The 16,146-nt window shown below is 37.8% G+C and overlaps 1 protein-coding gene across 3 annotated transcripts in view; it reads left to right on the forward strand.

Moving 5' to 3' along the window:
* The window catches only part of LOC149076553 (neuropilin and tolloid-like protein 2), a 57,962-nt gene extending 42,416 nt beyond the window's left edge, over positions 1-15,546 (forward strand). For all 3 annotated transcript variants that reach the window (XM_089244130.1, XM_089244129.1, XM_089244131.1), the window contains 3 exons: positions 7,870-8,025; positions 9,085-9,358; positions 15,127-15,546. In XM_089244130.1, the coding sequence (XP_089100256.1) occupies positions 7,870-8,025; positions 9,085-9,358; positions 15,127-15,151 (455 nt within the window). In that variant the 3' untranslated portion in view covers positions 15,152-15,546. The remainder of the gene's footprint in view (positions 1-7,869; positions 8,026-9,084; positions 9,359-15,126) is intronic.
* Positions 15,547-16,146: the final 600 nt, after the last annotated feature.

Genomic DNA, 16,146 nt, shown 5'->3' on the forward strand with positions numbered 1-16,146 from the left:
AAAAAATTCTCCATCTCGCACCCCTTAAAAATACTTTCCCGCACCCCTGGTTGAGAACCCACTGATCTATAGCCTTCAACATTCCTCAAAACTGGAAAATATTTGATTCAGAAAAAAGAACCATTTTCGGGGAATTTTTTTTTTTACATACACACGCAAATACATTACTGTAAGTTATAGAGTTAATCTTAATTTCTTTTTTTCCAGAAAAAAAAAGACAGAATTATTGCCACATTTATAGCCTCGTATTTTTTTTTTCTTAACTTTTAATGACTCCGAGTAGTAATTTGAATTCCATTCTGGGTCAGAGATTGGACTCTTATTTACTTTAATGGTCATTTTCCCGAAATGAGGTATCATAAAATATAATGTGGTTAAATAAGCATTCGCATCAAATTTTGTTTTATTCTATTGCAGTGATTTAAGATCCTAGTTTTGCGAGCAAATGTTCGAATTGGAGGCATTTAAAAATGTAAAAAGTGAGACCAGCAACATATACTCACATAAAATGTTCATTCCATTGAATTTGCGGGAGATGCCCTGGTCCCTCTCCCAGGGGAGCGGGCCGAAGTGCTTACATTGCTTCTTGCGACAAAGCCTGGGTGTCTCGCGGTTTCTCTATTCAGTTAGGTTTATTAATTAGTATCTAGTGGAAAAATAATCAATCGAAAGATAGATGGGAAATAACGCTTATACGAAAAAATTCGCCTGTTTATATTAACCTTTTCCTTCATTGGTATAATAGAAATCACTAAAGCCGCTTATAAAATGCCATATCTTTTTTTTAATGAAGTAGATTTTCTTCCGATTTTCAGCAGGTGCAAGGTAAAAGGCATAGGGAAAAGTGTTTTGATAACGAAAATCACTTTTAAAAGATACCTAGGCATGTCAATGCTTAAAAAGGAGGCATTTAAGGGAGGCGAGATATCTCGTCAATGCCACTGAATGGATTAACTGTAATTTTTTTTAATGCAAAGCAGAACTCTCGTTTTACTGTATGTATGTCTAATGCAGTATTTCGTTAAAATTAATACTTTGGTGAACTAATGTCGAATTGCGAAATCTGTTGGGGGGGGGGGCGATACGTAGAGAGTGCAAGTAAAGGGTAGAAAAACGATTTCATTAAAGAATACATAACGGCTTCGAATTGCAGATGCGTACATGCTATTTGAACGAAAGCTAGGAAAGATATCGGCAACGGGATAAGTTGCCGTCCTTGGCGCTCCTTCAAGTTCAAGATGGCCCAGTCAGTTTAACTGCACATCCCATCCCGGTCGAGTTCAGTTGGAAATACGCCGAGCACTTTTAATATTGTGGGTTCACAGATTTTACAGTATTGTAAGTAGCCAATATTCTGTCATGTAGTAATCTTGCTGGACTCTCATCGTGAGGTTCCAGGTTCGCGAGCGCGAACCCTATTGGCGGCATGGCAGTGGTCGGCGAGGAACGAATGCAAATCGATCTTCCATTTGAAAAGTCTTTCACAGAGAGCAAGCATATCTTCAACATGATACTTATATAGCATTAAAATTCACAAGCATTTTTACTATCTTCACTTCAAAAAATGGAATACTCCTGCCAGAACCAGCAAGAACACCAAGCAAGCTCAACTCTGACAACATATACGTTAGGGCCACGCATATACATACACAACACTTTCCAGCATGTACCGATTCGTTAGAAATTCCGTACGGCGAGGTTGCTCAACCTTTTGGAAAGTACGAGCCACTTCATTTGTTTTAAAACGGGTAGCGGGCCACTTGAGTGATCTGAAACAGTGCCTCGAGTCACTCAAGTGATCTGTAAATATGCCGGAGTCACTTAAATGACCTGGGAATGTGCCGCGGGCAACTTAAGTGATATGGAACCGCACCTCGGACCGATTAAGTGATGTGGGAATATGCCGCGGTTCATTCAAGTGATCTAAAAATGTGCAACTTGGATCATTTTTTACAAGATTTAATTTGATGTTGCGTGGGACATTAGATGACACTGAGGACCGCATTTGGCCCGGAGGTCATGAGTTTGGCATGATTGCCGTAGATGTTAGGATGTTAGGTATGTGTATGGTTGAGTAGTAGTAGTAGTAGTAGAACTCTTGGTATTTTTGGAATTGACGCTCAGCGATACATTGACGCAAATGCACATCCGTTCTTCCCACTTCTAATTTTACAAACATTATACGTATGTGCTTTCTATTCTTATGGAGATATATAAGAGTTCCGTTTGAAATAAAAACTCAATAGAAGATCACGATCAGCACATACACAGTTTGATGGCCTTTCCATAAACTTTTTGTACATTTTTTCCGAGGAGAGGAAAAAATGAATGATGAATCGAAGCAAAGCAACGTTTCGACACATGCACAAAATGTTTATATCGAACGAGTCGTTAATATTCTACAGCGTGTTGCGGAAGATGGGTGAAAGAGGGAGAGTGTGTGTGTGTGAAACAAACTTCTATCGGTCGATCGGCTCTCACTTGTGTTCGCAGCAGCTGATGATGGAAGTGATATCGATAAAAGATAGAAACGGGCCGAGGCGCGAGAACGAACCGTCATTTCAATGGGAAATCCATTTTGACGTTTCGGCAAAGTGATGAAAAGCCCGGAAATTTCCATCTGTCTAAGAGAGACTCATTTAGGGAGAGGAGAGGTTGCGATGGCCGCTTCAGAATACGTATCATTCATTTCCACCCGAGAATATTATGGACAAGAGAAGCTGCGTTCACTTTCACTTGATTAGAAACTTTACAACTAAATATTTCGTACTGACAAAATAAACTTCTTTCATTATGTATGAGTTCAATCGTAAGCATTAAATGTGTTTGAAAATGTAATGTAACTTCACCGTTCGTTAGTAATGAGCTTGCAAACCATCAGCCATTTGGGAATTCTTTCGAAACATAAACCTCTCTTTACATTAAACTCAAGCAATCCACCCGATGAAAATGGTGTGGTCATAGTGACGGATTCGCATTGCGAGGACAAGGGTTGCAACTACACCGTCTGCGCAGTGGTGTTCGGCTGAAGTTGGTTTACTGTGGATCCCGTCTTCAAGGCGCGAATGCGAGCCAAAAATTGTCCCTCTTAAAAAAGTCTCGTCACAAGCTTACAACGGAACAAATAATAAATGTGATTACACTTCACTCACATATTTAAATATAGATGGCAGCCACGCACTCAGACAGTTAGGTACACAATTCACTTCGGTAGTAAATTGCCCATGGCGATAGGACCGGAGTTGTGCTCGGTTTGAAAGAAAGTCGATCTGGCATGTTGGGGAGGGATGAAAAACACGTTTTTGAGAGTGAAGCCAGCCTACAGAGATAGCTGGGTTCAACATTGCCGAAATGAAAGAGTTTTAAGAAGGTGAGATATCTCGTCAATGCCGCTGCAAGAGTTAAAAATTCTTGACCGGAGAACAACAGACCTGCAACGGGACAAATATTCAATTGTTACACTTTACTCACAATTTGAATATAAATATGGTAGCATTAAAAACTCATGCAGAACACTAGATACGCACAAAACTAGATTTTTTGATACACACACACACACTTCCGGCGCAACTCATAGTAAATTGCCCATGGCGATAGACTGGAGTTGCGCTCGGTTTGAAGGAAATAAAGTGGTTAGTGGTGCCATGTGGTCACTCCGAGTATCATTCAGGTGTTTTCTCAAAGTGAAATTGTCGTGAGGCAGGGTGTTTACAAGATACAATAGCCTGGATACAAAGCGATGAATTTCGGAAAGAAAATTCACATTCCTCTGTGGGGGATCGAACCACTAATTTCTCACTGTCTGGGCGAGTGCTCTACTATTAAGCTACAGAGAACAAACATTTTCTTCCCTTACATTTACGATGAACGGTCATCTTTTCGTTATACGTCGGACTTAATGTCGTTACGAGCTGGTGCTCAGATATGAGGCTGTCTACGGGGCGCCGTTCCGTTCAGCGTAAATATAACGGGAAGAAAATGTCTGTCCTCTTCTGTCCCTTCAGGGTGAATCGTACACCCTGCATTTTGGAGGGCTCTGATTTGCATATTTCCAGTGATTTGGTTTCGTGCAGGGCCGTCTATCGACAAAAATTTGAACTAATTTTTTTTTTCTGTACCAAAAAAAAATTCCATTTCGGGAAAATGCCTATTTCGAAAACCGCATTAATAAATATACCAATTCTTTCGGTTTTTACGAATTTTTAAGCTATTATGGGACACGATAAATGAGATAAATCCGCGAAATTTATCTTACCAAAATGGTCGGTGGTTATGCATAATAACCAGCGATTATGTATATAATCACCAGATTTATCACATTCACTGCAACGTATACACCATTTGCATCTTTTTGCAAATGGACGAATGAATGCATCGTCCAATTTGCAATGAATCTTTTGCAATGAATCTTTTTGCTTTAACGTGCAAAAGCATGCACGTTAAAAATTTCGTTCAATTTGAAAAATAAATACAAACGATGTATCTCGAAACGAGGAAAAAAAAGCGCTCCCTTAAGCAACATTTTGCTGTGGTCATATCAAACAAAACAAAACTAGGAACTAGTTTTTTATTATTATTATTATTATTAATATTATCAAAAAACACACACAACAGAAAAGTGTTGTTTCCGAAATCCAAACTATTTCCCCCTAAAGTATTAGAAACAAGGAGGGGGAACGCCAAAAAAACACACACAATTTCTCTTATCTCTTATGAGTCTCACGTCGGCGAAATAATGACAGACGTTATCTGAAACATTCCCCCTTCTTTTTTTTCCAACTTTTTTTTTTTTGAACAAAACTATATACTACACTATCATATAACACAAAAAAATTATACCTATTGGGAAGTAAATAATATAAAAAAATATAAGTACCAGGTACGACTCTCTCCGGAAAAACTGTCCTTTTTTCCCCATGTTTTTGCCGGAAAAAAAATTCTTCCTACCTTCTTCGAATGTTGGTATCTCATGATAACAAACGTACGCTTCCATCGGGGACAAAAGAAAAGTCTATTGCCACAGATACATTTGCTCGTACATTTAAGTTAAGATAGCAAAAAATAAATAAATAAACAAAAGCTTTTTCACGAATAAAAACAAATGGACAACCCGAGAAAGCTTTTTTTACAATGCTTTAAACCCTGATGAGAATAGATCTGATATATATATACTGTACACGCACACACACAACGCTCTCAGTCCCGTGTGTGCTTAAAAGCCGATTTAAAAATGGAGGGTTTAACGCAAAATATATAAAAATTCAGTTATTTATTTCTCCACGTTTCTGTTTGGTATGTTTTTCTATTTTTTTTATACTATGTTAAGCAAATTTTTTTTCTTGTAAATCTGTCATATATGGTCTCTTTGTAACATATTCGTAACCCCCCCCCCCCCCACGGTGGAAATGATCCTTGTCTAGTTATTTTTAATGTGTACTTACCCTGACACCCCTTCTGAGATCGGTCGGGATGATCGCGAAAAATATTCTAGTCGGACAGATGTAGATCGGGTCATCAATCTAATTTAGTAACTGTGATAGACTTGTGATACTTTTAGCACCAAACTCTAAAAAATTACCACATTATGTTATTGCAAAAATCTAAATTGTTCCATTTGTGACTTAAAAATTAACATTAATAAATATTGCGTGTGGGAAATAATGTTATGCTATGTTTGCTATTAAAATTACGATGGGGGGAAAAATTGTATATAAAAGTATTAGGAGCATGAAAATATCAAACATTATGACTCATCGTATAGAGTTCTAACTCTAACACACAATTGAATAAAAAAAAGATACAAGATGTATATGCATGCGGTTATTGAAAAAGTTAATCTCACGAAAGGTTTTTTTGTACAGAAAAAATAGTTAAAAAATTTTGTCAGTAGAGGGTGCTGCAAGGCAGTCCGACATTATGATTGGTTCTGAACCTTTCTTCAACCTCTCCTATGTCCGAAACGTTCGTAAAGCTTCAATCGACGGGTCGTGGCTGAAGAAAAACATTTGCTTTCACGCGTGCCCTTTATCGGCAAACATTTTAACTACATTTTTTTTTTTCCATACCGAAAATCTCCCTTCATGAAGATAACTTTTTCGCACACCGCATTGACCTTCAATTTTTAAGGTTTCCTAAACTATTTACCAGTTTATGGGACACCCTGTATTTGTCCCATCATATTTCCTTGGTTTTCGTCGTAGCTTGCAACATTCAGGATACTGTGACTTTTTCCTAAATTGTAGTCATTTAGTTCCCCCTGAACTAGTGTGTTTTGCGGAGTTACACTGCGTTTGGTCATTCTTTATATTGCATGGATCACAACAACAACAAATCGACTACGACGCCCAATCTGTCCCCACAAAATGGTTATTCAAAAGAATAGGGGTCGTGATGATGTATGAAGCGCAAATGCAAATTTAAAAAAAAGGGAGTTAATTATACAATATCCAATTATACCTATCCATACCGAAATCGTAACGCTGTTGCAATTTATTGGAACGGGCTCAATTTTTCCAATAAAAGAACTGTCACATGAACCCTCATTATGACGTTTCCAATTCCAAGAAATTCTATTTAAAAAAAAATTATAATAAAAAAGCTTTTCTCTATAACAAAAATTCTGAAACGTCTGGTATGAATTTTTCTAAATTTTTGATTTCTCACCGATATTACATCACTTTGAAGAGATTTCTCGTCGTTGAAACGTCTACAATCTGATTGAAAAAAAGAAACTTCGTTGAAATAAATCATTGTCTTAAAATATCGAAAACGAGCAAATGATTCTCCCTTAAAATTGGACATTATATTTTTATTCTCTGTTGAATCAGTATTGCAACAAAGTGATTGCGAAGGCATAACGATTCTCTAAGAATTAAAAAAAAAAATCTTCCGTACTGCTAAAACAAAAAAAAAAAACTTTGTTTCATCATTTTTAAAAAAAAAAGCTCCCCATTTCACGTATAAATTAAAGACAAAAATAGATTATTCACTTTTTAATGTGAAAGCTACAGTATATCCTAAGTTGCACGCGTTGTTAGTTCGATACATAATGCATGCTACACATACATTATGTAGATGGTGTACTATCCGCACCAAAGTTTTGACAACTGGCTGATGCGAAGATGAATTTAGGGAAGAAATTTCAACTGCCTCAGCGGGGAATCGAACTCACGTCTTCTCACTTACCGGATGAGCGCGCTAGACAACTACGCTACAAAGACAACGAACTTCTTTCCTTAGAGCTTGTATGCGCTGAAAAAAGCAAGTATATGAACAGTCAGACTTAACTCAGCCAACCATGGCCCTTACAAGGGCGAGGCAGACAGGGCTCCAGCCCGGGGGGAGCCGGGACGATTATTATCATTTTCTTGCTTTTTTACACTTTAAGCTTGCTGTACAGAGCCCCCCTCCCAAAGATCTAAGGGCCCTAGTCGCTGGATGTGGGGGAGGGAGGCTATGCAGCCAGGAACTCACAATTACGGACGCAGCGCAATTGCACGTTCAGCGCATACCAGCTCTAAGGATAGCGATTCGTTGCTTTCGTTGACTCCCCCCTGCAGGGGAGAGGATGTGGGTTCAATTCTCCGCAGAGGCAGTTGAATAGTTGAATTTTCTTTCCTGAATTAAGATCTTTGCATTAGCCAGTTGTTAAATCCTTCATATTATCCTATATCGTGAGAGCGACGTATCGCATTTTTATCGTAGTTAGCAACTGATGACTGTGTGAGCGACAAAAAAAGAACTTTCACCTGAACATAATCAGCTGTTTTTATCCCAGTTGAAATTTTCATTTCATTCTATTTCATAATATTCTACGTCGAATATCATTAATTTGAATCTACGCATCGTAAATATGTTCATCTTTTTCAGGAACCTGTAAAGAATTTGTATGCTCAAAGAGCCGTTACTGTATGAATTCCTTAGACACGTCCTGCAGCAATACACGCAACTACTGTATCGACCAATCTCTAGTTTGCAACGGGCTTCCCAATTGTGGAACCGAAGACAACAGCGACGAGGACAAATGTATAAAAACCATTATCCGTCAAATAAAGCATTCAGATGCTCAATATGGAACATTAACCCTTTAAGCGGCATTGACGAGACATCTCGCTTCCTTGAAAGTCTTTTATTTTAGCATTGGCAAGAACGCATATTTTGTAACGTTCATTTTTTAATGCATTATTTTTTCCTATACCCCCATAGTGTGCAGCTGCTTAAAATATGAAGAAAGCCTACTTAAATCATTAAAAAAAGATATAACATGTTTGAGAGGGGGAGGGGTTTGGGTTTAGGGATTTCTGCTGTGCCGCTTAAAGGGTTAAAATGTGGTTTACCATTGTTTCTTCCCTGCATTGCCTCAAATCATACATGCACCAACCCCTGGCCCTCGGAGTCATCTAATGTAGCACGCGACCTCATACGTAATTTTGTGAAGAAAGCAGCAGATTGCCGCGGCACATTTACAGATCACTTAAGTGACTTGAGTGCTGTGCCAGGTCACTTAAGTGGCGCATTCCCACTTCAATCAGGTGGTCTTCAGCACATTTACAGATAACTTAAGCGGCCCACAGCAAAGTTACAGATTACTTAACAGCCGCCGGCACATTGACAGATCAATTGAGCAGTTCGCGGTATATTCACAGATCACTGAAATGACCTACGGCACATTTTAAGATCAGTGACCAGGAGTGCTGTTCCAGATCACTTAATTGGCGGCCGCAGGACGTTCTTACTTCAATTTAGTGATTCGCAGCACAATTCCGGGTAACTTAAGCAGCCCAAGATGAATTTACATTTTTATTAAAGTAACCCACGGCACATTTACAGATCAGATCACTTAGGCAGCCCGAGGCACATTTACAGATCAGTCAAGGGACTCGCGGCAGATTCATAAACCACTGAAGTGGTCCGCGACACGTTTCAAAACCAATGAAGTGGCCCACCCTCTCCAAAAAGTAGAGCAATCTCGACTTTCCTTTTTAAATAGCACGATCCTTTAAATAACTTAAATCCTAAAAATTAAATTCGATTCTCAATCGCATTATATGCCGATTTCGAGTCTGTTTCTTTTTTATGTCGCAGGTAACATCTTGTTGTTCGCGGGAGTTGCCTCAGCTGGTGGAGTGCTTTTCTTGTTCCTGATCGTTTGCGTGTGCGTGTACCGGCGCCACGGCGGAATCGGTCGTAAATCTATGTCCAGGTCTCAGTCCCTCAACATGCAGCTTCGTCAGCTTGAGCATAGCCCGACGTACGCCGGTCGATCGCCCGAAGGCACCTTCTACTACCAACACCCTTCGAGTTGCAGCTTACATTCTGGTACGCACTACGATGTCATCAACACAAGTTCACTGCCCAGGTAGTATAAATAGAAAACCAGTTTTTTATGAAAACAAATTTTCAAGATTAATGCTTTTTATGTCATGTTAAAATCACAGTCATTGATCCAAAAATCGGTACTCTTCTCAACTATACGTTTCTTCTTCCCAACTTAATATGAAATACATACTTGGCGTGGACATGTAGACATACATTCGAATCGTTGACTTTAAAATATTCTCGGGTCTAATAGTCTATCTTTTTTTTCAATTTCAATTTTATTGTCATTATTATTGTTGCAAAACATATAAAAAGGAAGAATCCATCATCTATCTAATACTGTACTTATCCCAGAAGCGCAATAACAGATGGTAATTTTTGTTTTCCAATATACATTATATACAAAATTTTTACATTATTTTCTTGGATAATCATCACTAAATGTATCTATTTGTCTAACAATAAACTGATGAGGTTTGAATTTTATAAATTGCGAAAGAAATCGAATAAAAACGTGAGAAGTTGTGACAGGAAGTTGTTTTTTTTTTCTCCTCCGAGATTTTATTTACAATACTTATCAGCGATTTCATGAACATTTCTGATTTTGGAGTGACCGGAGTTGCATTTTCACATGTAGATTTGATGCACTTGAAAACTATCTTAATATGAAAGTCCTGCTTATTTGTCTTTTACAACCATAGGAAAATTTAAGATTAAATATGTACATCAAGATATGCAGGAAACTAGTTGTTATGCATACATGATAACTAGGAAGAAAAATTCATATCTGCCTCCAATGGGACTCGAACCACAGGCCTTTCGAAGTCCAGTCACGCTACCACTACGACGTAGAAGCAATTACAAATTATTTTCTTGGAGCTGCTGAATAGTACCGTGTGATGGACGGTATCAAAACCACCGAACAATCGACATCAAAGCCACCAGAGGGCGGCATGTAGAGAAAAATGCCCTCGCCAAGAAATTTCTCATTGTTCCTATAGTGTAGTGGTAGTGCACTCGCCCGAACTGTGAGAGGGCTGCTCGAGTCCCAGTGGAGGCATATATGAGAATTTTTCTTTCCTGGTCATCTCTGTATACAAGCAGTTTCTGCATATCGTATATTAACAAGTGTGGAGAGAGGACATCTTTCTCTATATATACTCTTCAAATTTAAAGGTGCATTTTTTTATATAAAACCTTGAAAACTCCTCAAATAAATTTACATACATCTTACAAAATCCATTTATTCAAGTGATAAATATTAATTACAATTGCTTTTTTTATTCTGATAACCTGTATTCCTCTCATATTCCAATTATAGATATTTACGAAATGCGAGATACAACTATACTGATTTTGGAGGTGCTGAAAATATTTGTATTCTCTGTTGTTTAAATAATCATTAACATAATTTAAAACTGTAGTTTTGACAGAATTATAAATTTTACACTCGGTTTAGAATTTGTTATTTATCTGCGAAAACAGATTAAAAGAACTATCACTCTTCTACTGAATAAAGAATAGTATTTGTTTCTTTATATGTATATGACAAACTCTCTTAAATCCCGTTATATTGTCTGGAGAAAATAAAAGCGCATATGTCTGAACTAAAAGTTTTACTCAGGTAAAGAAATGTAACATAGAGCTTTTTGTAGATACTTAATTCAAAAATAAACGTTAAGAAAAATGACACAAAGAATACCGAAAAACTTTATATTAGCTATGCGTGAAATCCTGTACTATCGTGAAAAAGAGTAAAAGAAGAAAGCGCATACTTATATACCGAGAGAATATACATTTCGAAAGCTTTTCCGCTTTAAAAGACATTTTATCCTTGCGAAGGAAAACCACAAAAAGTGCCTACTATTGGGAAATGTGTTATCATGGTTGTCTTTTGTGAGAAACGAGTTTCGTGCAATTGAAGAAGCATCTCTTTTTCGTAAAAATTTTTTTTTTATCCTTCCACGTCCAAACACTGTCTACCATTTTATGCTGCCTCGCGTATAAAAAGCGCTAACTCTCTCAAGGCACACAAAGCGAAAAAGCATTTTTTGTACGAATTGTGTTTCCTTCTACATGCTGTCCCAAACTGTTTGCACAGCAGATATCTCCGCAACCGTTGAACTTTAAAAACATATACTTTCTCAATTACAAAAAGTTTTCAAGTGACACGCAGTCATTTGAAATCTCAAAATTTGTTTGAGGGATCATATACATAAAAAAATAAAGAAATTAACTTCTTATACAGCCCCAGCGTGCTAAAAATTCCAATTATCAAAATATATATCCCGCTCAGAAAATTAATTTGCAAAAAAAATTATTTATTGAGATATTAAATACAGGGTGGGCAAAAAGTAACCGAAATAAAAAAACGGTTTGCAGGGTTACCATCGCCAGGTCACGGGAATTTTTTTAAGACAGGAAAAAAATAACTAAAAAACAGCCGATAGGTGGCGCTGGTACAAGCGACTTCGGTGGAAATATGCGAATGAGACGGTTATAAGAACTTGCGTTCCTAATGCACAACCAGTTTGCCGTTATAAACCGTGTATGTGAACAAGGATGCTGAGTGCGAAAGAGCTTTATTGGTGTTTTTTTTCGTAAACCACAGGAATTAGCGACCATTGCCTTGTGTAAATTCCGAGTTCAGAAGAATGTGAAGACTGGAAAAGGGTCTTTAACACCGACAGGCCTCATAAAGCTTGTTCAGAGGTTTGAGGAAACTGGAGGATCGTGTAAGAGAGAGCCGGATGACCATGTTTAAGGAAGGCACGTTCGCCGCGTGTTGATGAAATGGAAGCGTTAGCGTCCGAATCAGCTGCAGGGACCAGCAGTGCTCGCGAAGCTGCCAGACGCTTGGGCTTACCCCCATCCTCGATATGCAATATTCTTCATGGAATCCTTGATCCTTCCTTCTTCATGGAACCCATACAGATTGCAGTCGTGTCATGAACTTTTTACCAGCGGATACTGTACAGATTGAAGCATTTGTGAGATGGGCTTTCTCCAAAAATCGAAAAAAATCCCACCTGGGTCTTTAACATCTTGTGGACAGATGAAGCTCATTTTTCGCCTCATGGCGTCGTTAATTCCCATAACTTGCGCATGTGGGCGACGTCTAATCCACGTGAGTACACGCAGAAACCATTGCATTCCCCCAAAAGTGACAGTGCGGTGTGGGTTCACAGGTTCGTTCATCATAGGACCCTTCTTCTTTGAAACGCAGTGCCCAGTAAATGGGGTTGAAAACAGCTACGGTGAATGCGCAACGTTATTTAACGCTTCTGCGTGAGAAGGTCGTGCCATGTTTGCATGAAAGAGATGCGCTTTCTACCGTCACGTTTATGCAAGATGGAGCAACTAGTCACATTGCTACTCTGGTCAAGGTATTTCTGATACAGACGTTCGGGGAAGACAAAGTCATTAGCAGGCGTTGCAGGTTCCCATGGCGTCCTCGGTCTCCAGATTTGACACCGGCAGATTCTTGGTTATGGGGATATTTGAAATCCCGGGTGTTTCGATCTGGTCCATCCAAACTGAAAGATGCAATCCGCCGAGAGGTGTCACGTATACTTCCGGACCTGCTGCACTCTGCCGTTGCTGGATTTGTGACTCGCCTGCAATGTGTTATCCACTGTGTTGGTGGTCATGTGGAACACATACCGCTGTAATAAACGATTTGGAGGCATTCTGTTCGTTATCTGCGTATCTTTTCGTTGACTTGTGTACGTCAGTGCCAACTATAAGCTGTTTTTTAGTTATCCCCCCCCCCCGTCTTAAAAAAATTCCCATGACCTAGCGATGCTAACCCTGTAAACCGTTTTTTATTTCGGTTATTTCTCCGGTTTTTATGAATTTTTAAAGTTTCCACGGACTTTTTGCCCACCCTGTATATAAAATCACTTATTAACTTATCACTGTTTCGGCAAATTTTTCTTAGCTCAAAAGTTGCCATTTTTAGGCACTACACAAATAGAATGAACTGCAGCATTTTTTTAATTCACAATATATAGTGATTACATTTGTTTTTTGACAATTTATTTTGACAGTTACAGAATTTTTACAACTTAGAATTTAATTTCCGTTTTGCAATTTGTGAATCACACGCTTAATCATTATCGACAAACGTTGACAACTTCAAAGTCAAATACTTCCGTTAATATTGCATTTAAAAATATGTAGTTTTTTGTCAATGATAAGCTCTCTCAGACCTGCATTTAAATTTCACTAATTCAAAGTTATAGCACACGGGGGTCAACATAAAAAGTTAGTTTTCATATTTTCTTGTGGGAAATTTAAAACATTTTAACCTTCGGGAAATTTAAAACATATTTTGAGCAACCACACGTCATTTGAAAACTTTTTTGCAAGTGAAGTCAAATTTCTGAACTGAAGGTTGCACAGATATTCTCTGTGAAAACAATTTGGAACAGCCTATATAATGGAAGATGGTATTATTTTGTCGTGTCTCTCTCTCCTGCTGTTATTTTTCAGAAAGTGATGGCTACTCGTATTGAACGATTTGCAACTCATTTCTGTGTATATATTTGGTGATTTGCACAGGGTGTCCCAAAATGGACAGGCCAGGCGAAAAATGAATAAAAAAAAAGAACAGGAAGCGATAGAAAAATCCACCGTTTGCTGCATTGTGTCTGAGAAAACAGTGAATTTTTGACAGAATTTAAGAAATTAGTTATAAATTTTCGCAACAGATAGCAAGGAAATCGGAAAAATACTATATTTCCCAGTTATCTACCATTTTCAGCAACAACATGATATAGTCTCGAAACAAAATTCACAGAAACCCGTGCAAGCGCCTAAGCCAGAATGGCGTGAATTGAATTAAGACAGAATTTTGAAATTAGTAGCAAATTTCGTTAACACATAGCGATTAATGGAAATTATGCGAGAAACTTGATTGTTATGTAAAGATTATGACTTAAAACGAAAATTCTCGTCTGTCTCTACGGGGTCTCAAACTCACGCACTTTTGCATTGCGTAAGAGTGCGCTACCACTACGCTATAGAAGCAAATATAGATTATTCCTTCCTTGGAACGCATATATGCTAAACGGGCGATGACACTAATCAACTAAAGGCTCATATACGGCATCAAAACCACCATCGCAACATATATGCAGACAAATATGTCCTCTCCACGTGTTAATACAAAATATGTAGGAAAATGGTTGTTGTGACATCTTTTTCTACATATATGTCGTCATCTGATGGCGTTGATGTCGTTTATGGGCCATTAGCTGATTGATGTCGACGTGCATCGCATGGTACCGTTCGGTATATGTACACTACACCGAAAGGATATTCTACCTGCTTCAAAAGCATTAGTGGTAATGCAGTCGTCAGGAATGCAAGTGGGGTTCGAGTCCCTAGCAGAAGTGCATCTCTACATAACAAGCATTTTCCTGTATATCTTGTATCGACAAGTTTTCAAAATACCGACAAACGTTTGCGAATTTTCTTCTGGACTGCACCAAGTTATTTCTGCAAACGGTGGATATTTTGGAAAAAAACCTAATGTTTTTCCTCCTTTCTCTCCCTTCCCCCCCCCCCCCACACCAGACTACAGTGCATCTGTTCATAACTAATTTCGAAATTCTGACTAGAAATTTACTGTTCTCCCAATCATAATGCAGCAAACGGTGCATTTCTATCGCCCGCCCCCCTCCTCGCATTCTTTGTTTCTTCATTTCTTCAAATAGGCTCGTCAATTTAGACGTACGTGTACATAATGTATATTAGACGTATGTTAAGTATCTAATATTTTATTTCGACTATTTTTGGTTATAGGACGGGTAAAAGATCCCCTAGATAGAATCAAGTTCAAGTTACGCGTGAATTAGATTTTTGAGAGAATATCAACAGAAAGAAAGAATATCAACAGAAGGGACCTTTTCTACATACAGCCAGGAATGAAAGCTTCTCTGACAATCGGCATTTTATCACCAGTGACTAAATATTCCGAAGCGAAGGGGTTTTTTTTACCTTTCTCTAAGTTCGGTGCTATTACAGAGTCATTGATTGCGGAAGCTAAAGACAAAAGAAGAAAGATTTCAACGAAAAGCAATGAAACAGTGTGTTGTAATTGATTTTACGCACAAATAAAACAAAACAGATACAAAATTATATTTAAAAAAAGCTATCAGCGGAATTGTGACGAGAAAAGAAATCGTGGAATCACCAATGAATGTCCTTCTATCGAATTCAATAATAAAAAGTCAATTTTTCTTTATGAGTGCATTTGTTTATTTGTTTGATTTTTCATCTTATTGGATATTCATTTTCACGGATATACCAGTTGCGTCAAAAATTACCTTGTTTTTTTCTTTTTTTCTTTTTCTTTTTTTTGAAAAAGAACGAATGATAAGAAAAAACTTGCGATCAACGGATCATTGTTTCCCCCCCCCCCTTGTTTTCTTTTGGGGAAAAGAATCAAGTACAACGCAGCCGATAAATAGGGCTGACACGCAATTTTGTTCGTTATTATTTGTCCCTTTTTAATTAATTTTTCAAAAGTTTTCACGAAATTTTGACGCCCTCAGCATACAAATAATTAAAATTTTTCTGAAATTTTCGTTTTTTTTTGTTTTTTTTTTTTTTTGCTTTCGAATTTCGAAAAATATACATTCAAATAGCTATTCCTTTGCTTTGCTATAATTTAAATTATTTAATGACAAAGCAGAGAGAGAGAGAGTATATAAATGAATGAGAGATTATACTTTTTATTCCACAGAGAGAGAGAGAGAGAGAATATAAAATAAAAAAAATTTTTATTCATGAATATTAATTTCCCACGCGAAAAAGTGCCCT

The sequence above is a fragment of the Pholcus phalangioides genome, unplaced genomic scaffold (assembly GCF_987345545.1).
Source record: "Pholcus phalangioides strain wild (caught in Gottingen) unplaced genomic scaffold, Ppha-v1.0 ptg000015l_1, whole genome shotgun sequence".
Classification (NCBI taxonomy): Eukaryota; Metazoa; Arthropoda; class Arachnida; order Araneae; family Pholcidae; genus Pholcus; species Pholcus phalangioides.